This window comes from Cryptomeria japonica, chromosome 7 (genome assembly GCF_030272615.1).
Source record: "Cryptomeria japonica chromosome 7, Sugi_1.0, whole genome shotgun sequence".
Taxonomy (NCBI): domain Eukaryota; kingdom Viridiplantae; phylum Streptophyta; class Pinopsida; order Cupressales; family Cupressaceae; genus Cryptomeria; species Cryptomeria japonica.
The window spans coordinates 320,304,913-320,328,298 of NC_081411.1; the positions used below are offsets into that span (position 1 = coordinate 320,304,913).

Consider the following 23,386-nt stretch of genomic DNA (forward strand, 5'->3'; position numbering starts at 1 on the left):
TTTTAAAAAAATCGGGAACCAAACGTCCTGACACTCCTCTTCTTGAGATTTTTGCCATCAAATTTATCAGCATTACCTTGAGAGTTGTGTAAGCCTCCTCCTCGTCTTTGTTGATGAAATTATCCACACACCTTCTCATAGGATGATCATCTTGAGGGTGGTTGTATATTGGCTTGTCTACAAATAACCTTATTTCATTAGCATCGTCCATGGGAAAATGGTAATACATCTCTACAGTCTACAGGCAAAACTATCAAAATCCTCTCACTTTCCAAATTCAAATTCATTGATGAGGACAGTAGCACTTTTACAGTGTTTGTGGTCCCTTAACAACAATAGTTACAAGGGTTGAGATTAAAAAGAAGAGGTGCTACCACAGGAGCCTTGAAATCCATTTTAGCTTTGTCAAATCTACAAATCAGTCTGTATTCACATTGCTCCAATTTCCAAAGCTATCGAGTCCCTTGGAGTTCACTGTGAATATGCCTTCGAAACACATCTTCCTTTGCTTTCAAAGCATAATGGATTTTGCATTTCTACTCACACCTATAGATCAGTCTCTTGCCCTAATCTTGACATACTCCTATCCTATGGAATACTACATTTCACATGCTTTCTTTTTCCCAGGCCGTCATGTGAAGGAGTTAAGCCCAATCTAGCTTTGATATCATGATAGAAATTTCGGACAAAAAAAAATTGAAGCTTGCAAATATTTTACACAAATGATATTGTGCTTCTTATTTTCAATCAAATGCATCGCACTTGTATAGAAGTTTAATCTCCTACATTAAAATGGACTTCCAAAATAACTTTCCCAAATATTGAGTATCATTAATACAACAAACCTACCAAATTATTATTTTATGCATCATATGATGCAATTTTCCTAACACCGAGCATCAAAACATCTTATGAATCACATTTTCATCAATCAAATCAAACAATCCTCATGTTATTTTTGGGATATGTGATTTCCACATTAAAGACATTATCAATCCATCAAATCAATCAATCAATTGTTCACCTTTAGGGCATCATCTATATGCAATAGCATACCACTAAGTGCACTTTCTTTGAAACAACACTTCTTTTAGTTGTAATGTCATTTCAAAGAGGGAAATGTAGACACCCCAAAAATGCTCCTACTTCTCTATTTTTTTTTATTATAAAAGAAACAAAACAAGGGTGCTAACCCTAAACAAACTCAAGCCAAATATGATAGCAAAACAAAGGCCACAATAGACCACTTACAACACACTATCAACCCACAACAAGGGTGGGAGAAATTTCACCCACAACTCAAAGAAGAGTTTGGGAGGAAGAACTACCTTTCCATCTATGACTAATAACACTCTAGGCAATACTATTGTTTGGGCTATCATTACAAATGGGATCAAGAGGGGAAACCTCCTTAGAGGGCCTATCAACACCAACAACAGACTATTGACTGTCAATGACCAGCGGTTGGGGCAAAACAAGAGGAACAACAATTTCCACAAGGCCAGAGGAGGCCACACTAGTAGCAAGAGGTGGAGTAGAATCCATGGGGCCTCAAGAGGCCACATCAATAGCAAGAGGCTCAACATCATCTTGAGAGGAATCATCATCAACCTATGAAAAGTCGTCAAAACAAGAATTGAAAGCTTGGACAATCATGTGATAACCATTAGCGTCCTTCCACCAAGTAGCAATGCTTTGACGACACAAAAGAGAAGAATTTGTAGCAAAGTAGCCAATTGAGAAGCATCTCTAACAATGAAAGGGGAGGCCCTCATAATCCAACGAGTCCATGGCCTATCCCCAACCATAAGAACAACATCCCTAGGAAGAGGCATAGAGATGTTAATGTCAACCAAAATGCAAGCAAAAGTTGAGTGAACCATGAAGGAAGTGGTATCATCAACCTTCAAAAAGCGACCTATAAAGTTGTTGTTAGAGTTATCTTTTATTGGCTAATAATTATTTATTTAATTATTAGTCTATTATACTCTATGCTTAAGCTAAACTTAGGAATCTTATAATTCTTTAGGGTTTTTCTCCTTTAGGATTTCGAGTATCCTTTTATAAGGATTCTCTCTTTGTATTTTCATAACAACTGTAATTATTGAATTGCATTCTTATTGCACAATCAACATGACTCCTCTTTTCTGTATCTCTGAATTCTGGCCTCCATAGCTTTTTTGTCTCTCTCCTTCTGTGACAGGTTTGCTTGCAGGTGATCTTTGAGAGTTGTAGAGTTGATTTTTCCTCAACTCCAATATGGTATCAGAGCTCCAGATCTGCATGTCCTTGTTCACTTCATGAGAGATTTTGGGCCTTGTTCTTCAAATCTGTATATTCAAGGGTTTGTGCAGTTGTTGTTTTTTCATTTCTGAGGGTAGCTGATTTTTTGGTACATTTTGGTGCCAAAAGAACCTCACGGTTGGATTCAGGAGGCTATTTCCACAAATTTTAATATATAATTTGACTTATTTCGGTGAAAGGGCATCTGGGCCACGATTTTTTCATTGACATGCTTTACGAGGCACAAAAATCCGTATGGTTGTACTTGCAAATGTGTCAGAATATTTTCATCAAAAAAATAATTTACCTTTTTTATGCCCTAAAAGGGTTTTTTTTTCTTTTGACCGTAACTTGGTCATATGAAGGCGTTTTTTCAAAAACCTTATATCGTTGGAAAGCTCTTTCCAAGCTCTATCCAAATCTAGAGGTTTGAAATTTTGAATTTTTTTTTTTTATGGGTTTTTTTGCTGTCAAAGCCAGATGTTCATTTTTGCACTCCGGGAGACATAACTTAAGCATCCGAACTCCGTTTTTCGAAAACTTTATATCGTTGGAAAGTTTGTTCTATGTTCTTTCCATTAATATGAGTTTTCTTTTCAGATTCTGCTCCAGATATATTTAATTCAGTTTTTTGCTTTTTAGCACTCTGGTGAATATCTTAGATGTTTCAGGTCTTGGATCTTTTTCTTTGAGTAGGATGTCTCGTCTTTAGCTGTTATTTTTGTTTCCAATCTTCTGTCTCTTTTGATCATTGTAGCATTTTATTTATGCACACACTGAGATAAAGTGTCACCATGCATTGTATACTTGGGATCTTGCACATCTTGTGTCTTATTGTACATGCACTACTTATAAAGTATCATGAGGGGGTTGATGTTTGCCTTTGTTTGCCATCTACCTTTGTCACGTGAGTGTTCCTTCTACGACATTAGCCTCATGATGTGTGTCAAGTGAGTGTTCCTTCCACGACACTATGTACTTTCTCTGCACCTTCGATGTTCTTGGTTCTTTGTCATGCAGTTCTTGTTGGTCGTTCTTTCGAGTGTACCTGTCCCTCTCCCTTTTCAGCATTATGGGGAGGTTTGTCATGTCGTTCTAATGCTTCCTTGGTTCGATTGATCAGCTCTTCAAGCTTTGGTATTTCATGCCATTTGTATCTTCGAGTTCAGTTGTTTGCTTTTGTTTGTCATCTTATTCAAGTAGTGCCATTTGAGGGCACTCGTGGAGATTACAATCTTCTCTATCTGGTCATGTTCTATTTCAGTGGAGGTTATTCAGATCAACAGTTACTCTTCGACAATGTTTGCAGCTATTTCATGCTTTAGTGGTGTTCTTCATTCTCTTCTTTTTGTTCTTATCTTTTGGAACACTCTCATTTGGAGGCTTCTCAGTCCTTCACTTGATCTTTCATCTCTTCTTGGTGAAGAGTTTTGTTCCCACAAGGTTTTCTCTTTTTTCTCCACTTTATAGAGATTTTATTGTACTTGGGTACCTCATCAGGCCTAGTTGTCGGGACCCATTGTTGCTTTCATGCATTTTTTACATGTTTTTTAGTCCTTAGTTGATTTTTAGCTACTACCTACGTTCATCTTTTATTAGCGAATAATAATTTATTTAATTATTAGTCTATTATACTCTATGCTTAAGCTAAACTTAGGATTCTTATAATTCTTTAGGGTTTCAAGTATCCTCTTATAAAGATTCACTCTTTGTATTTTCATAACAACTGTAATTATTAAATTGCATTCTTGTTGCACAATCAATATGACTCCTCTTTTCTGGATCTCTGAATTCTAGCCTCCGTAGCTTTTTTACTTCTCTCCTTATGTGGCAGGTTTGCATGCAGGTGATATTTAGGAGTTGTAGAGTTGATTTTTCCTCAACTCCAATAGTTATCAATGGCCTCATAACAAGAAATCTCTAAAAACTGAAGGGGAAGATTAAGAAGACGAACCCACACCAAACACACATTAGGTGGTTCAATATGAAGGTTAAAAGAAGAAGTGCAGGGTTTGACCGAGAGAGAGTTTACTTCCCAAGCCCATAGCTTTCTCGGCAACAAGTCACGAGTATCAGACAAACCAAAGGAAGCAATGAAAAAACCTCTATCACAAGGGAAGAGCTCAATGTTACTAGCAACCAAGGGCTTCCAAGAATCCATTACCCAATGATGCAAATTTAAGAGAGAAGGCCAAAGACCAACAAATATACACACCAATTCACAATGTTGGTAGAAATCCACATTTTCTACCACATATTGGCCACTAACCACAACCGAGGAGGTCTTAGCACAAGCAAGAGAACGAGATTCCTTCCTAGGAGAAAGAGCATCAACAAATCTGGCAACATGAGCATAGTTTTGACCACAACGGTAGAAAGAGGCTTTGGAGGGTGTTACTTCTCTATGTTGATTTCCCACAAATTAATTAAAAAAACCATTATTTAGTTAAATTGGCTAAATATCGCCATACTAATTATTTTCTACCATAGATTGATTAATTTGACTAACCTAACCAAACAATGACAATCAATCCCCTTTCACATCCCTTATATTAATTAAAATCCATTTAATTAACCTCGATCAAAAAAATTCCTCCAACTAATCAATTAAATTTTAACATTTTTCTTAAATCTCACCTCACACCACTATAGGCTAGAAAACTTAGCCTCTAACCTCCACCATCTATTTCAAGTCTGAGCAAATCTAGACCCTTTGTATTCATGCATGCCACCTAAAACCACTTGTCCCCACTCATTGGTCCCACATGCAAGCATACATGGATAAATTTTGAGCCTCCATCTCTTCCCACTTTCTTGCATCCTACATTTTACGAAAATAGCATCCCTTGATTAAGCATCTCTTATCTCATCTACCACTTGTCAAAATGCTAGGATGTGCACATCCATGCAAAGAAATCCTCGCCCTTGATTTCATCCTTCAATCTAAGCCCTCCATTTCCAACTTGGAAGTCTATTTAAGAAGGTTTACAAAGGACATTCTTATCCATAATTTATAGTACTTACATGCTATCAAATTTTGTAACATAAAAATAAATAGCACCCACATTTCAATCATCATTTAAAGCACATCACCAAGGTCAAAAGAAGGTATAATGTTCTTGTATATTAAATATACATTGTTATTCAAAATTCTATTTTTCCTTAATGTGAGTGTATGGTTTGTTTGAGAGTGAGTTTGAGTTTCATTGCTTGTTTGTGCATCTAACTCTCCCATTTCATCTCAAGTTCGATGTCCGCACTAGCTGCCTTAGCTAATGCTACACATTCTATACCATTAGTAGATATGACTTATAGTTTGTTCATCAACAAATTATGAGTTACATATCTTATGAAAATTTAGTTCTTAGGTCTCTACCCCATCCATGATCACGACTTCTTCTAACCTTGTCCCATCTCTCGACTTTCCATAATATGGCTTACCTCCTAATTTTACTCCTCTTACCATCATCTCAAATGCAATTTTTTACATCCACCTATCCTTCTTACCTTGTCCCATCTCTTGACTTTGTTCCTTAATATGGCCTACCTCCTAATTTTACTCCCCTTACCATCATCTCAAATAAATTTTTTTACATCCACCTACCCTTCTTCAAAACCCAATAGCATTCCTCATTCCCCTCGGCACTTCCATAGTAGCTCCTACAATCATTGTTCTCGCCACTACTTTGACTACTACCATTCTTACTATTAGCAACTAATCCATATAGCTACATCTTATTCCATGCCTCATTTCATTCCTACATATATAAACCTAATTGTATATCATCCCCTCTAACTCCCTAGATACAATGTATCAAGGTATTTGTAAACGTGAAGAATATTAATATCATACACAAACGAGAAGACAGATAATTTATTGATACTAGAAACAAACCAATGGAATCCAATAGTTACACATCCTCTATTCATCGGTTCCATGTCATCTTGTTTTCTAGTTTATGATGGCAAAGGTGACACTAATACACGTTTTTTCATTCTTATACGTATGTTTGTACCATGCGTGAGGATAGGCTCGACTTTTTTTCCCTATAAGATTAAAAGTATGTTATTGAATGACTCTCGTCATTGGATGATGGGTCTGTATTTTCATTTTGTAATTTGACCAAGGTATTTTTGAAGTACTTCAAAATTAAAAATTTACAATCTATTCAGGTGTGCCTAAGGACCTAATGTACACATCAATGATTGTCATATGAACATTATTTCACCTTTCCATTTTCGATCAATTTGAGCGTGCTCTTGGTACTCCTATTCATCCATTAGATCCTAGTATATATATATATATATATATATATATATATATATATATATATATAATCTTTGAGACAATAAGAATCATGCTCAATCATTCATGGGTTTGACACATTAGACGCATGATCACTTAGATAATAACATGATTCATACTAAAGTTTTTATAATAATATACAAAATTTACAAGTTTATCATAATCCATTCCCTAACCATATTAGTCATGTGAAGACACAAGATTCCTGTTTACCCATTTATGGAACTGGACAACTATTGTTCATTTTAATCTTCAGCTCAAAATGAAAATTATATATATGTTATAATCTACTTAAAGGTGAAGATGCCAATATCTATATAACCTAGTTAAATCCTTTTTTTAACAGTGTAAACCCAGAAAAAGAAATAGTGTAGACCCACAAAAGAACAGTAACAACATTTTTTTATTTCTCTAATAAAATCTATAGTTTTCTAAATATAAAAATTTATCTATAATTTGCTAGCAAAAGCCAAAAATGTTGACAAATATGAAAAATTTGTCATGCACATTTTTCCTCAAAAAGAAGCATACATCTCGTGTTAGAGTTTCTCTCCTTGGTATACATACATTCCGCCTTTTCCCTTGTCCCTTTTGGGATAGTGGACTTTCCTGTCCTACTTGTCTGTGTCTTTGTTTATGTTATGGAGGGAACTTTTTTATAAAGCAGCCCCGATTATTGTGTGGTAGGGGAGCACTCCATGCAAGTCTTAGTTGCTTGTAAGTAATTGATTTTACTGAAAATTCACTATATAGTAAATGCAATAACAGAAAAAACAATCCCTTGCTCACGGACATTAAACTTTCCTGAACAGCAGTCGAAGAAAATACAAAATTGTTGATCGAAAACAATTTTAGAGTCTCAGAGCAAGAATCTACTAGAACATGAGTAAATTGAAAAAGTCATCAAAAGATGCGTTTTGGAACCCTGAATGTGGTGAGAATGAATTAATTAACTAGAACATAAGAACGGTATTTAAAAAGGTACAAAATTACAGAGGCATGCCCTACCAAACATTAAAAAAAACAGACAAGCTTAAAGAACAGAGATGAGTCAAACAAGAGATGATGACAAACAGAAAAAAAATAGAACTGATAGAATAGTAATAATTTTCATCACTAAATTTTTTAGCATCCTAAACAACTTTATGCAACTGTCATCTGCGAAATTAGCATCCGTAACTTGATGCAACATGACATTTGATAGATCTCACTCATGGGAATGAATTGCTACGACCTATATACAAAAAATATGCATCTCTGTTAGTTTTAATTTTTGGTACCAAATCATACTACATAAGTAATACAGCGGAAAAAAATATAATCATACACTGGATTACCCATTCTCTCACTGAACCTTACTCTGCAATAATAATATAAAATGTATACCAGACCCAGACCAAGGTTAACTTTATTTCTTCAGTTATAGATTAAATTTTGATCACCTTCCTACCTTTCATTAAAGATACAATTTAAATTTTAGAACTCATGTAAAACATTTGGCATAGAAATGCTCAATAGTGTTAAGATAACCAAAACTATCTGACCCTTACTGATAACCTTCAACCATGCCAATCCCCAGGAACTTGAAAAAACGACCTGCAGATGCGTAATAATCCCACAACTTAGACCTCATCGTGTATATATACAATTATGCACGATTCCCATGATGTTTGATTTGCCACAAAATCAGCAACAAATTTTTGAAAATACAAAAGCTGCAAACCTTATATTCTGGACACTCCAACAACCAATACTACACATCACTAATTTTCTATGTATTGGCCTTCTCTATCTTCTCACTTGCATGGCCATCTGATGTGATTTGGAATCCTTCTATCTTCCGTACAACATCATCACCCACTTTCACTTTGCTGCTCAGTCCATTCACTCCATGGCTTTCACTTTCATCATGGTTTGTGTTCAAAGTCTGCCATATTCTAATTGTTCCATCTTCAGAACCAGAGGCATATGATTCACCTCCAGGAGAGAACCGAACACAATGAACTGGACCATGGTGTCCTTTATTACACACTGCATGATCGGTTTAATTAGAAGATGCTTACAAATATTCATTAAAAAAAACAATAGATTAAAACCATAATGTTCTACAAAATAAAAGAAATTATAATATTGATAAGTTTCCATCAATTGAAAGAAACTTGATTATCTGTTTTACGGTAAAACTTACCAATTTCCTCTCCAGTGTGAAAATCAAAGAGGCGAACCCACATATCTTCTCCACCAGCCACAAACTTATTGCCCATCGTAGGTTCTAATGAAGCAGACTCCACCATAGATGGCATTGAGTAGCTTTTCACCATCCCAAAACTGGCAACAGAAACATGAATTACTAACCACACCCTCTATGTCATCGAATTGATTTCATTTGAACGATGGGAACATGAATTGGTGAATTGCTGCAGACATATGAACCCACTTATATCATCAACAATTTTAAGTCAAAACAACTTACTGGTTGGCATCCCAAAACTTTACACTGTTTCCATCTGCAGTCGTAATATATCTTCCATCTCGACTCACTTCTGCACTTGTGACTGGAGATTTAGTCTCCAAAACGCGGACAATCTTTTCCGTCCTCAGATCCCATAGCCTGTGAAGAGATGGGAACAAATAACAATAATTTCTACATTGAAAAACAAATTGCTACCCAAACAAGAAACTGTCCATTCATATGGCAGAGATTATATTGAAATCATTACATTAATAACAATTTATCTTCATACTATACACCAATAAATAAAAGCTTTTTGCAAACAAGTTTGACTAAAATCACATAAATAATAGTAAATCACATCAAATTCTCAAATCAATCGCGAGTTTTTTACTTAAATGAAATATTAAAAATGTTGCTAAAAACATCCTTTTGGTAAGAGAAGTGGTTTTCCAGTAAAAACAACAAAATTATCACGAACATTTCCAGATAGATGTTTATATTTTTACTTGTCAGTTTCTCAATTTCGCTTAGAAACTTCCTCATTAAATTTTGTTTAGCCCTTGCTAATCTTTTCATGATCACACTATAGTTTGATACTAACCAAAAACATTATGACAAAATGAACCACAAAAGGTTCAAGTTCAAGCATGAAAGTAAAAGACAAAACTTAAAGCTGCTAATTTTGTATGTTGATGTTTATTCAAGGGATTTTTCAAAATACCCCTTTATAATTCATTTGCACAAAAGGTCAAAAAGCTTAACTAAAAATTGCAAATCACCAGAAACAACATTCATTGTCACAATAATTAGCCATACATGACCTTCCTTTGGCAAATATTGGATGGTCCTAATAAAAAACCATAAGAAAATTGAAATCTCAAATTCATGACATTCAATGTCCTCCTTGATTATGTTAACTTCAATCTCATTATATTAGATAAGACAGTGAGAACCTTTCATACGTCACCCAATATACTAATTCAAATAATAGAAAAAGATGAAAAACTAAAGGAGACGAATTTCATACCTCACTCCTCCTGAATCAGAAGATGAACTCAATATGGTCTGATCACTATGCAGCCATGCTACCGTCCTGATCGAACCAGGAGAATTGTCAACTTCCTTTGGAGGTGCCTCAGGACGGTTCAAATCAAAAATCCTAAGTATTTTCTCAAATCCTCCGGTGAGAAGAAGTGTTGTGCTCTAACACATTAAGAAAGATGAGGATATCAAATTCCAAACCAATGTATATATACAACTTTCTGCTAATAACAACTAGTTTTGTGAATGGAAAATCAACAAGCAATAACCATCTTGAAAATGAAATCAATAGTCACAATTTAAATAAAAAGACACAATTGAATTACTATATGGTGTAATTAGTCAACAGCCTCTAAAATGTATAAAATAGAGAGGTAATGAATCATGCTGAAAAGCTAAGTTGCCGGTTTGGGTTCGGAATCGGGTTCAGGTTCAGATTTGGGTTCGAGGACCCAGTTCACCAGTTTGGCAAAATTTTGAAAACAGGTTTTGGGAGTATTAGTACAAAAACAATTGAAAAATCATATATAAAAATAAAACCACCATAAACTTGTAATCATAGCATCATGAGCATACCATATGCTCTGGCTCTGACAAGATAGGTATGGCTGTTGGGGGATGGATGAGAGAGTAAGATAGAGGTAGAGAGAGGGGATAGAGGAAGAGTGATAGGCAAATAGATAGGCCTAGAGTTCAAGGCAAATAAAGTGAGTGAAATAGAGAGAGCGAGAGAATGCTGATATGACAGGAGCTTGCTGATTACTGAAATTTGACTGTCTGAAAATCTGTAAGATCTAAAACCTAGAATTTGCATTATAACTCCTACAGACTGCCAATATATACATGTAATATAGAAGTATAAGACTTATACTTAAATGTTATATTTCATGTATATATTCTGGGCGAGTCCATGCAAGTCTCGTTTCTATGGTTTTAATGGTCACTTTCAGGATTCCCATGGCATTGAAGTCAAACTGGGCACCAAAAAAGTTTTAAAAATTGCAAATTTTTGTTTGTTTTTGGTGCCTAGGCATCTAGGTTTGCCCAGGGCAAATCAGGCGCCAAAATGGCGCACCTTGCTCAAACCCGCAGAGGAACCAAATCTGGATCCAAACGGGGTTTGAACCGGACCTAGAACCAGCACCCCAGGGGACAAACCCTACAACATAGCTAAAAAGTATAAGCAATAAAGCAAGAGAAACTAAGACTTAAACCTAACAAGAAGATGCAAACATCTGCCTAACCCACCCAGATTTCTGGAAATTTGCAAACTACACCTAGAATTGAGATCGTTATTTGAGAGTACGCAGATAGAAATTGCTGTGGATCTTTTTCTCCATTTTTTGATATGCCAGATTGCCAAACAGCAAGTTTTCTATGACATAACTTCTTTTGTGTTGTTGAAACAAACTGGCAAGACAAGTAATGCATTTATCAACATTAGCAACATACTTTTCAAGGATAGCATTTTGAATCTCATGAATGCCACTATTATCAGTCACAATTTTAGGCTGCCATCCTGTTGTGACCATTTCACTCATCGCCCCATCAAGATGGGGACCCCCTCTTTTTTCTTTGGTTTTGCTTTCTCTTAGCTAAGTTTTTTCTCTGCTTGCTAGGTGTATTGAGTGAGTTAGTGGTCGCCTGGGCTGGGTAGGTTAGGATTTCCTTCGGAGAGCTCACCTAGGGTTTCTTTCGCAGCTAAATTTGACCTAGGCTTAGGGAAGTCATATGTTGTTTGCCTTGAACCCTAGTGTTATCTTAGAAGGGTCTTGCCTCTCAGGAGATGGAAAATGGATGAACTGTGAGAAAAAGGTTAAAGGTTGTAAGTCAGGATAGGTCAGGGTTGTTGGTTTTTGGTCAAAGTCTTGTCTTTTGTTGAGTCGGAGTCAATTGAATAGAGCCAGTGACAAAGAGAAAATTCAGGAGGCGATTTAAGAAATGATGGATGAAAAAGGTAAGGAATTTGAACCTAGAATGAGAATTTCGCTCCTGACCCTTCGAGAGGGTCCAGAGCAAAATTTCACCAAGGACCCAAGATTTCACCTAAGTCAAAGAGTTGTTGAGAGAATTGGCGAGGATATGGAAGGATGTGCATCAAGGGATGAGTCTGGGGTAAAGTCAAGTCAATTTTAGGGGAAATTATGCCAAGAATATGAATTTCGCTCCTGACCCTTCCAAAGGGTCGAGAGCGAATTCCTCTACAAGACACTCCACCTTGACCCAAATTATGAGCTAACCCATTCCTAGGCTTGAATGAAGGCAAAACACTTTGTTTGAAAGAAGAAATGTGAAAAAAAATGAAGTCAGGATTATAGCCTAAGGTGAATTTCGCTCTTGACCCTTCCAAAGGGTCCAAAGCGAAATTCATATAAAACCCTATTTTTCTTCACAAAGTCTCCAAATGGATGCCAAGTTGAGCTTGATAGAGATCAAAGGAGGCCTAACAAGTTATGTCCAAGCCAAGGAGAGGAGAAGGGAAATGAGAAATGAGCCTAAATGAGCCTAAATGAGAATTTCACTCCTAACCCTTCCAAAGGGTCCAGTGCAAAATTCATATTTCCTCTATTTTGCTCTTTAACATGACCAAATTTGTAACTTCTAAGGCATGGTTTGGGGGACTTGGATGCATGTTTGCCTTTGAAAGGAGGTTTGAGGCGATCAAATGTTGAAAATCAACCTAGAATGAGAATTTCGCTTCTGACCCCTCCAAAGGGTCCAGAGCGAAATCCTCAATTTGACCTTCTTTTTTTTGCCTTAAGCACTAGGAAGTCCTTGTCTTGAGCTAATTTGATGGTAGATTCACTTAAATGAGAAGAAAGGAGCTTGAATTTGATCAAGTTTGAAGGAGACTTGGATGAAGGAAGTGTGAAACCAACCAAGAACATGGATTTCGCTCTTGACCCTTCCAAAGGGTCCAGAGCGAAAATCCCCATAGACCTCAATTTCTTCCTTGTTTAGACCAAGTTCTTAGTTTCTAAGGCATGTTGAGAAGTGGATTGACATGTTTTTGCCTTAGGGAGTGACTAAGAGTGAAGGATTTTAGCCTAAAATAGAAATTTCGCTCCTGACCCTTCCAAAGGGTCCAAAGTGAAATTCTTGAAAACTCGTATTTTCTTCTTGGATGAGGTCAAAACATTGGTTTGGTTCCTATGGCATGGATACAAGTGGAGTGGTGTATTTTCGCCTTGCAAGGAAGATTGGAGTTGAAGAGATGAAGAGTCAAGCCAAGAACAAGGATTTCACTCCTGACCCTTCCAAAGGGCCCAAAGCGAAATTCCCCAAAACCTCCCTTTCTCTCAATTTTGTGCCAAGCCAAGTGTGGGTCAGGGTGAATTAAGATTGTAGATGTCCTTAAGCATGGCTTTGAGTTGCTAACGATCACCAAATGTGAAGGAATGGAGCAAAAACTAGAATTGAGCTCCTGACCCTTCCAAAGGGTCTAGAGCGAAATTCTTAAGAACACCTATTTCCACTTCAAAGAAAGTCAAATTCTTGGTTTTTATGGCCTAGGTAGGAATGGAGTAATATGTCCTTGCCCTTTTGAGGTGAATTAAAGTGGAAAAATGAAGAAATGAGCTCAAGAACATGGATTTTGCTCCTGACCCTTCCAAAGGGTCTAGAGCGAAAATCCCAAAATCTATTCTTTCTTCCAATTTTTGTGTCAAGACAAACTTTGATCAAGGTGAAATAAGTTTGAAGATAACCCTAGGCATGCCCTTGAATGGATTATGGCCACAAAAAATGAAGATTTTGAGCTAGAACAAGGATTTCGCTCCTGACCCTTCCAAAGGGTCCAGAGCGAAATCCTAGATAGGTCCTGTCCCTAGCCATGATTTTTAGCAAAATTCTCCTTTCAAGTCATTTTGAGGTCAAGCAAGTGTTGTCATGTTTAGAGATGGATCCAAAGGTGAGAGTCAAGGAAGAACAAAGTGAGAAGAATGGAGCTAAGTAAGAGAAAACAAGCAAAGAATGAATTTCGCTCCTGACCCTTCCAAAGGGTCCAGAGCGAAATTCCTCAAATCACCTATTTTCTCCTTGTGCGAAGCCAAAACATTGATTCCTATGGCATGATTGAAGGTGGAGTGATTTATTTTCGCCTTGCAAGATGAATTGAAGAAGGAAATGAAAGATCAAGTCTAAAAATTGAATTTCGCTCCTTACCCTTCCAAAGAGTCCAGAGCAAAATTCACAAAATATGATTTTTCTTCAAATTTGTGTTAAGCCAAAACGTTGATTAAGGTGAATTGGACTTAAAGATTGCTATAGGCATGCATTTGAATAGGTTATGAGTTCAAGAAGTAAGGATTTTGAGCTAATGATGAATTTCGCTCCTGACCCTTCCAAAGGGTCTAGAGCGAAATTCTCAAGATTAACTAATTCACTCATAATGGAGGCTAAAAAAATGAATCCCTAGGCTTTGGGAGAGCTAAGACTAGCATATGCTTACCTTGAGGAGCGATTCGGAGTGAAGAAGTGATGCAATTTGGGCTTAATCATAGAAATTGCTCCTGACCCTTCCAAAGGGTCCAGGGCGAAGTCCTTAGAAATCCCCATTTTCACCTTGGTTGAAGGCAAAGCTCATAATGGCAAGAACATTAGAGGCTAAGGATCAAGATGGTGGAATAATATAAAAAAAAAATGGAGAAAATGGCAAACATTAAAGAAACATCAATATCTCCTAGGTTTGCCTATGCCTCTTCAAGAGATTCACAAATAAAGCCACATTTTCCCTTTCATAAATTGCTAATCAGACCTCATTTGGATAAATAATGCAAATCCGCCTTAATTAAACACTTATCAAATGTGTTCAATTGATTTTTTAGGCCTTAAAATTCAAAAATTCACTCTTTGCCGCCCAATTATTTTTATTTTTTTTTAAGCCTTATTGCTAGGTCGGCCACCTTAAGGATGAATTTTTAATTTTATTTGTTTATCTAAGAGGTCGGCCTCTTGGGAAAATGATGAAATCGCCATATAAAGGTAAGTAGATTTGACAAGCATTAATCATTCATTCATTTGTATTTCTTTCTAAAGCGAATTTGAGGAGCAGAAGTGGAAGAGCAGATTCCAGTAAGAAGGCGAATTTCTGATCCATAAAGGCTGGTTAAGGACTGAATCAACAAAGGCGAACCTGAAGTGCAGACTTAAGACTTTTGAAACCCTTTGAATACCACTTGGAAGGAAAGCGAATCCAGCAGCAATCTCCATTTTTATCCATCTTTCCAAGTTGATAATTAGAAATCGAAGGTAAGGTGTACAATCTGATTTTTGACAAGATATTGAAGATCTGATTCAAATTTCTATATCAATTTTCTTAAGGTTAGGTCTTCAATATCTAGTTTAATTTCTAGGTGATGCCAAGTTTGAAAATTCATAATTTTTAAGGTTTTATCATTTCAAATTTTAAGGAATCTCAAGTCACCTAGCTAAGGTTCTACACTTAAACCTAACTTAAGCCTATTTTTTTGTAGGTAGCAAATGGCGACCCCGAAGGCAAGTAGATCCACTACCCGGCAAGCTCTCATCAAAGAAGATCAAAAGAATGACAATTTGGAGACAAGGATCGAGTCCAAATGGAGCAATATTGGAGACACCAACTTAGGGAGCTTCAATGTGAGGAAGTTTCGAGAAGCACCCTACATCAGCAAGCCATCACCCATAGCCAAGAAGATAATTGAGAGTGACATCATCAAGGCCGCAGGCTTTCCTCTCGTAGTCAAATGTCATGAGCTAATGATCGAATGTGCCAAGCACTATGATTCACATTCAAGGACAATCGTAGCCGAGGATGGAACTATCCTAGCCTATCTTTCAGAAGAAGCTATAAGTGAAGCTTTTCATCTCCCAGAGCCGAGAGATATGATCTACAAGAGCTTAGAAGGAGCTAGGTCTATCTACGAAGATAATCCCGATACTTGTCTGAACTTCATCAATAAGAATTGGTTACTCAAGAGTAGGCCTCGCTTGAACAAGATACCTAATACGCCACACAGAATTGATTTCCAAGAGGAATTCAGAGACTTGATAACCATGCTCAATCGGGTTATAGGTTCTTCTTAGGCCTTCTTCGACAAATGGATGTTCTTCTTTATTCAAGTGATCGTCCAAGGAAAAGGAATGTTCAATTGGGCCCGAATTATTAGCAACAACCTAGATGTGTAGTTGAGGAGGCTAGTCCTTGCTAAGTCATTCCACATGAGTTCATATGTTGTATATTCTTTAGTCAGAAGTTTTGAGTATGCAGGGCTACCACATAGAGGAGTTGTTGGGAGAGGGACAGGAGAGATAAGAGTATGTGATTCTTATGCTCAACTGCATCATCCACCTAAGAATGACTACAAGCTAGTCAATGACACCTTCACAATGTATATCACTAGGACATTACAAGGAGGGATTCACCATCGACTGTCTCCAGAAGCACAGGAGCTCGTGAAGAAACATGGTGCATGGTTCATTCAATTTCCAAAATTCACCTACATCAAGGTCCATGGATGTCCTTCACCTCCTTACATGTTGCCAAGGTATCCTACAGATAGAATAATACTACATGTTGTCAAGGCAGGTTTTAGCACAAGAGAAGATAATTGATGGAGGAACCCATTGTCTTCTACAATGGTCAACTTTGCTCCAAATGAAGGAAGTTCTATTGGAAGACATCAATAGTAGATGCAGCCAAGTTGAGGGCACTATCCATCCTATTCAAGATAAGGTGTTTCATGTATTATGTATAATCCCTGACAGAAGGATAGAGATCGAAACAAATGTGGATGTCCAAGAATTGGAAGACAGGACCAAGATTATTTTTTGCAAAGAGAACATGATCACAGAAAAGCAGCGAGATCAGATGTATGCTACTATGTTCCTGATCGAGAAAACAAAAGAACTAGAGCATGGATGGGAGATGACCCTTCTCGCAGCTTTTGATCAGGTCCTTCACTTGGAAGAGCGGATCAAGAACCTACATGAGATTCCCATTGCTGAGATCGAGGGGATTACGTCTAGATTCATTGAATATGCCAGAAAAGAACATAGAAGAGGGAACAAAATTCTAGATGAAAAGTTGTTATGAAATGATGTGGCAATTCAATTCCTATTGGGCTATGTTTCCTTGTTATTTGTGCTAATTTCTATTGGCTATGGGATGATAATACTTATCTAAATAGGGTTTTTTTGTAACAAACCCTAATTAGGGTTTAGGTGTCAAGATCTCAGCCTTTGATCTTCTTTAGATCCAGGGCGTTCATTGTATTTGAGAGTGCTATATAAGCCCTCTCTCAATTCATTTTAAAGAGTTAGAGAAAAAAGAGGAAAAAAAAGATTAAGATTGTTAGCAGCAGAGAAAGAAGTAGTGAAGAGAGAAAGTCGAACAATTGTGGTTTTATTTTGCTATGAGATCAATGAAATATTGAAGTTATGGTGTTTTATTGCAATCCTTGTGGCTATTTTTATGGTTGTTTATCTTCTTGAATCACTCTTAGTAGAGATAGTACTTAAATTTTAGAATTAGATTGAAGGACGAATGTTGTATTTGATCTTTGGTAAAAATCATAGTCCAAACCACTAGCTCCTTACTGATTGTAAGCACGCCTTGTGTGGTCAACTGGAGATATTAAGATTGTTTGAGAGTTCAGTCATTATTGGAGATATTGATATGTATCTTATTGATAGTATCTATTCCATTGATGATTCGAAAATCATTGAATCCCCTTAGAAGATCCCACCAATTCCAGTGGAGTTGTAATCTTTTCGCAATACTGAAATTGGTAGAGTTTTACCAAGACCACTCCTCATTTAGTCATTCCTAGGCTTAGTTTAGCATCGCCTTCTTAAACCCCTTATCTTTTGCCCTTTCTTGAAACATCAATTAATATTAGGAGAATTCAGTTTCCTCATTGAAAAGTAGTTGCAAGAACAAGCTTTCTTAGAAAATACGTTAGGCCCCTTGTAAAACAACAAACACAACGACCACTGGTGCTTATCCACAAGTAGAGAACCTACATATCAGAACCTTGGAGTTGCTCGGATTGAACCTTCTACGAAATCTTCACCTTTCGGGGGAGCTTTATTCAAGAGAAGATAAGGTACCTTTAGGTATTTTATTTTGTGTTTCATTGTGTGCAAAAGACACATCAACACATCCACATTATTTAGAGCCTTAAACATTGCCATTATATAATTGTTATTACTTTTCCCACATTTTTTTCACATGAGCCTCAAACCTAGAAGAAAATCCAACATGATATGATTCTTACAAGCAAGACAAACATGATCCTTGGCATAGAGTTTAAACCTTTAAGAACTTTTGATATGAGTTAAGCTTAAGACGATGTTGATTCTGTAAATGAATTCACAAGATAATGGCATCGTCCAGAAGTTTATATAAATTTTGTATAGCGAGGTTAAGGGCATTATTTACATGGCAAAACAAAAAGAATTTATCTTTCTTGTCATTACATCCTCAAGAAGCTTTCTCCAGAAAGCATTTTGTTATGCCTACAAACAAGCTTATTTTCTCCGTATCTCTCCTAAAGACTCCATAAAAAATGTATGCTTCCATCAAATTTGTATAGCTGATGGAAGGCCCATCCATTCGTGATTTCTACCATGTCCTGATTTCTTATAAATGTGTATGTTTAGCATGTTTCCATGACTTACTGGTAGATGGATTAGTTTTGGTGTTTGTATGCATTGGGTTCTGACATCAGATGTCTGTGATTATGTATGTGCTAACACATCTTTGCTTTTGATTGTTTGTTAGTGATTATATCCATGCATCCATATATATATAGGTTAGAGCAACACTTGACTATTGTAATGTCATTTGTAAGTTGTATGGGTTTTATTAGAGTATCACTGGTACATCGGTTGAGAAATTATTCTGGTTAGTGCTTTCTGGTATCCCATAGCATATTTTAAATAGAATAGATGTGATGTGTAATTATCATGCTTTGAGATGTTATCCATACCTTGAGATTCAAGTATCTGAACATGTTGATAGATTGGCTAATTGTGCATCAGCTATGAATTCATTATTGAATTTGACGTTACCTTGAGTGTGCAGGACTTATACAGATGTATGGCCAACAGAAAAAATGTGGAGAATAACGACATAGAAATCACTTAATCAATTCACTTCACCTAATGGACGATTAAGATCTCTTTCCATGTGTTGACGGGTTTTCCTAGTTTGTGTGATCCAGAAGAAGACTTGTGGATTTTGTGAGCACATTTGTCACATCCCCATAGTCGCTTTGACCTCTATGTGGGTTGTAATTGATTTCCACAGTTCTCAAAAAAAGTTGGAGATTTATGCACTTTTTATTTAATACACATTGAGAGAAATTTGGAGTTAAAATCCCTTCAGTGAATTTATTTGAATTGTTGAGTTCTTCAATTAGAAACTGAATTTCCATTTAAATGAAAGATGATCTTCTTTTTTCATCTTTATTTGTTTTAATTGGAATTTTGAGTTTGTGGTTGGGTTAATCTAATTTCTTATTGAGTTGGGTTTCCTCCTTATGTAAAAGGAAATATCATGTTATTTTTCATCATTCTATTTTGAGAATGAAAAAGTGAGCAAAAGCTTGAAGAATCCATTAATGGAGTTTGAGAAATTGGAGAACCTTGCGAATTTATTTCCTTCATGGGTTTTTGTGTAAGGGTTGTGGGTATTTGTCCCATGCAAAGGCATGCTTCACACCTTATAGAAGTTTCCTCTAGGTTTTGATGGAGGTTTTCTTACTGTTTGCTGGTTTGGAGTTTGATAGAGCTCACCTTGTGATTCGTAGACTTTGCTCAAAAACTTACGAAAATTAGAGATTGCCTCTTCTTCAATTGTTTAGTCTTTAAAAGAAAGGAAATGTATTCTCCTTTATTTAAGGGCTTTCTAAATGTTTGAAGAGAAATTTTGATGCCACAAGTAGTAGTGTAATTACTTTGCATTGAGCTATGTTGGTTTTAGATCCTTTCTAGTCTTTGAATCGTTGAGTAGAAAGAATAGCTTGTTGGGCTCCTTGCTTGTGAATCTTGCTTCGGCTCTCTCTCTCTCTCTCTCTCTCTCTCTCTCATACTCTTTGTGATCGCTCTCTTCAATGTGAATGATAGCAATATTGAAAGGTTAGATGGACTGAAAATATGATAGTTATTCCTCATTTATGTGGGTTGAGCAACACCTACGCAAAATAGAATGAGTAAGCATTATGGCATATGTAATGAGTTATTAAATTCAGTAAATGAACTTAGTAAATATATAATTGTTGTATGATCCTTGTCTAACTGATATGATGTAACTGGATTATATCTTCCTTTTTAATGAATCTAAATCACTCCTTTAAAACACATTGTGTGGTATCCCCTTTAGTGTAGGCATCCAATCTTTTGTGTGCTAGGCCACATTTTGTTGTCTATCTCCTTGGTAGATTGAGTTGGTGACAACTATCTACTTGTGTGTTATGCTTCTACTTGGAGGGTGTGCTAATTTGAAATTCTTGCCACTCCAACCTTGTTGACGTTAGCATTCTATCTGTCTTCATATGTGTCACCTATTCATGTCTTTTGCACATGTTTTGAGTGCTTATAATAGTATTGTATTTCTAACAAATTAGAATCGTTTCACTTGTTTTATCCCACTGATGTCAAATTTGGGCACTACACCTCCCATCCCAACAATAGTTGCTAGACAAAGAAAAGTGAAGAGAAATATATCTTTGCAACTAAGACATGTGCCTCTAAATAACCAATGCCCTCCTCCAAAATCATTTGCAAGAACTAATCATTTTGAATCCACTTACCTCCCAATAATCAACCTCCAAATTTTTCCCCTTTCAGATAAGATACAAGCTCCAAGTCTTAATCTTTTTCCTAAACCTAAACCCATCCACCATAGCCTTCTCCCACGTATCTTCCCTTGGCTCCCTTGACAAATTGTGCATCAAGTGTCCGTTAACCTAGTATTTTGTGCAACAATAACTTTCTTTTAATCATGAGCGTCATCCAACCATCATCCTTATCCTACTCAAGAGTTGTAGTAGCCATTTATGATGACTTATCTTCCCCAAAATGCTAATATTCACATGGGACCAACTTCATCTAAAACCTCATCCCCTAAACATGTCTCCTAAATTTGGAGGAGCCAAAACAACCAATGCATGATGTGCAAAAGATTTATCCTTATCTACCAAAATTACCTCATATAACATAATCACAATTGAAGGAGCTTCCTCATCCAACCTAAGAGTTTTATACATTAGATACATTATACATCTGCAAAGCAAGAGTATGCAAATCATACTTATGTGCCTCCACAAATGATAACATCTCAGTAAATTTATTACCTTACACCTAAAAAGAACGACTTGAATCTCCTCAAACCAGTCCACCATCACACACTCTTGTGTTTTTATTCTTGTCTAAAATATGATATCATGAAACACAATCAAACACCATGTAAGCTTTAACAAGATTGGCCAGCATTAAAATTAATTTTCCTTGACTAGGTCGGCCAGGCTAGTAGTTTTATTAAACACTTTTCTTTGCCCAAAGTTGGACCTTTCACTCTTCTAGGTCGGCCAGCCACAAAAAAACAATTTTATTTTATTTCTCCAAAAAATGAGGTCGGACCTTAGAAAAGGTATTAATAATATTGCAAATGCAATTTTATGCCTCAAAACTAGGACGGCCCATGAGGGAGTTTGTCACAAGTCTTATACATTTATTTGATGTTTTTCATTTTATTTAACTCTACGTATAAATATAATAACTCTGCTCCTTAAAAATATAACATTTCTGCTTTTATAACTGCACGTTTGCTTCAGAATTTCCTCCATCTCTACCTTCATCTATGCTCTTATAACTGCTTTGACAACTCGATCAATCAAGATTTTGTGGTATCCCCAATCCTTGACTTCCAACATTCCCCTTCGTATACTTTTCAGAGTCAAAGTTTGAGAACACCTTAAGTGCGATATTATTAAGTATCCTTGACTCTTGTTCCTTGACATTCCACACCATGTTACCTTATTGAGTTCACAAGATCAAACCTATCATTACTTGTATGCCTTGTGCGATGAATTCCTTAGTATCCCCAAACCTCAATTCCTAATATTTCCTTTCATGTCTCCTTTAAGAGTCACTGACGTAAAGATGCCTTTATTTGTTTTCTTTAGGAATGAGGCATGGCACACTCCCACTCCCCAATCCCCAACAAGCGGAATGTCTTATAAGGTATCCTCAATTCCCAATCTCTAACAACCTCAAAACTCCGACATTTTCCATTTTTCACTCCCACCTACTTCCCTGCACGACCTAGAGCACCATTAATGACCACATTTGATGCCACAACTACTTCAAAGAGATTTTCTCAACAGAAAACAGTCATCCATCTCAAGGGTGCAAATTCACAAATACTGTCAGCAATGAAGGATGAAGACGGACATATAGTCATTAATACAATGATTGAGTTCCAACTCCAATGGTCCTCATGCCAACTTCAACATAAGAGGTCTTATGAGCAATAGACTAGTCTTTGATCTAGTGACAACTGAAAGTTCGTATATTCATTTATCTTCAATTGTGATCAATCGTATTAATAATACCTCTAGTGAAGACTTACGTAAAAAAGAGACTATACACTCTCAATAAATTGGTCCATTGTTGTCCTCCTTGATCAGAAGTTAGAGATCTTTTGCTTTGAGTCTGACACACCTAGCACTCAGAAAATGGCTTGGCTTTAGGGATTTGGGAACCTCCAAGTCTGTGCACCAACACCCCTTCATAGCTTTCTTCATTTTCTTCACAAAAGTATTCTCCTTGTGGTTTATCTTACTGCAATATTAAACTTTTTACCATAATTTCATTGACTTTGATTTTATGATCATATTTTCCTTGTCATAACTTTGCTTGAAATTCAACTTGTTGAATTTCCCTTTTTTGTCAAATGAGCCTACAACTTTGAACTAAGTTCACCCAAATCTTATAAGCCTCTTGTTTGGAAACTATTGTCATTTTCTGGGCCCCTTCATTGCACACTAATTATAATCGATCTGAGTGATCTAAATGGGCTATATTGCTTAAAATGTGCCTCTAGTTATTGTATTGTTTCCCATTCATGCTTCAGTCAATTGCCCAAGTTGAAAACCAAAAGCTCGGCCAAATGTAAAAGTGGTCAGAGTTTTGGCCAAGTTCTAAAGCCTACGTCAACTCCCATCAAGGTTTTCAAAACCCTATTAACTACTGACAAGGTTGTCACAACCCTGTTGAAGCTCAGCATATTGTTTACTTTTCTAAAATCTCTCGAGGTT

The 23,386-nt window shown here is 36.4% G+C and overlaps 1 protein-coding gene across 2 annotated transcripts in view; it reads right to left on the bottom strand.

The window, feature by feature from the left end:
• Positions 1 to 7,950: 7,950 nt before the first annotated feature.
• LOC131051570 (uncharacterized) overlaps positions 7,951 to 23,386 on the bottom strand; it is a 56,817-nt gene continuing 41,381 nt past the window's right edge. The window contains exons 4-8 of one of the 2 annotated variants that reach the window (XM_057986144.2): positions 10,072 to 10,247; positions 9,063 to 9,200; positions 8,778 to 8,917; positions 8,313 to 8,620; positions 7,951 to 8,185 (exon numbers count right to left, since the gene is read on the bottom strand). In XM_057986144.2, the coding sequence (XP_057842127.1) occupies positions 8,361 to 8,620; positions 8,778 to 8,917; positions 9,063 to 9,200; positions 10,072 to 10,247 (714 nt within the window). In that variant the 3' untranslated portion in view covers positions 7,951 to 8,185; positions 8,313 to 8,360. Of the gene's footprint in view, positions 8,621 to 8,777; positions 8,918 to 9,062; positions 9,201 to 10,071; positions 10,248 to 23,386 lie in introns of both variants that reach the window. The other variant, XM_057986143.2, reaches the window with a different exon arrangement.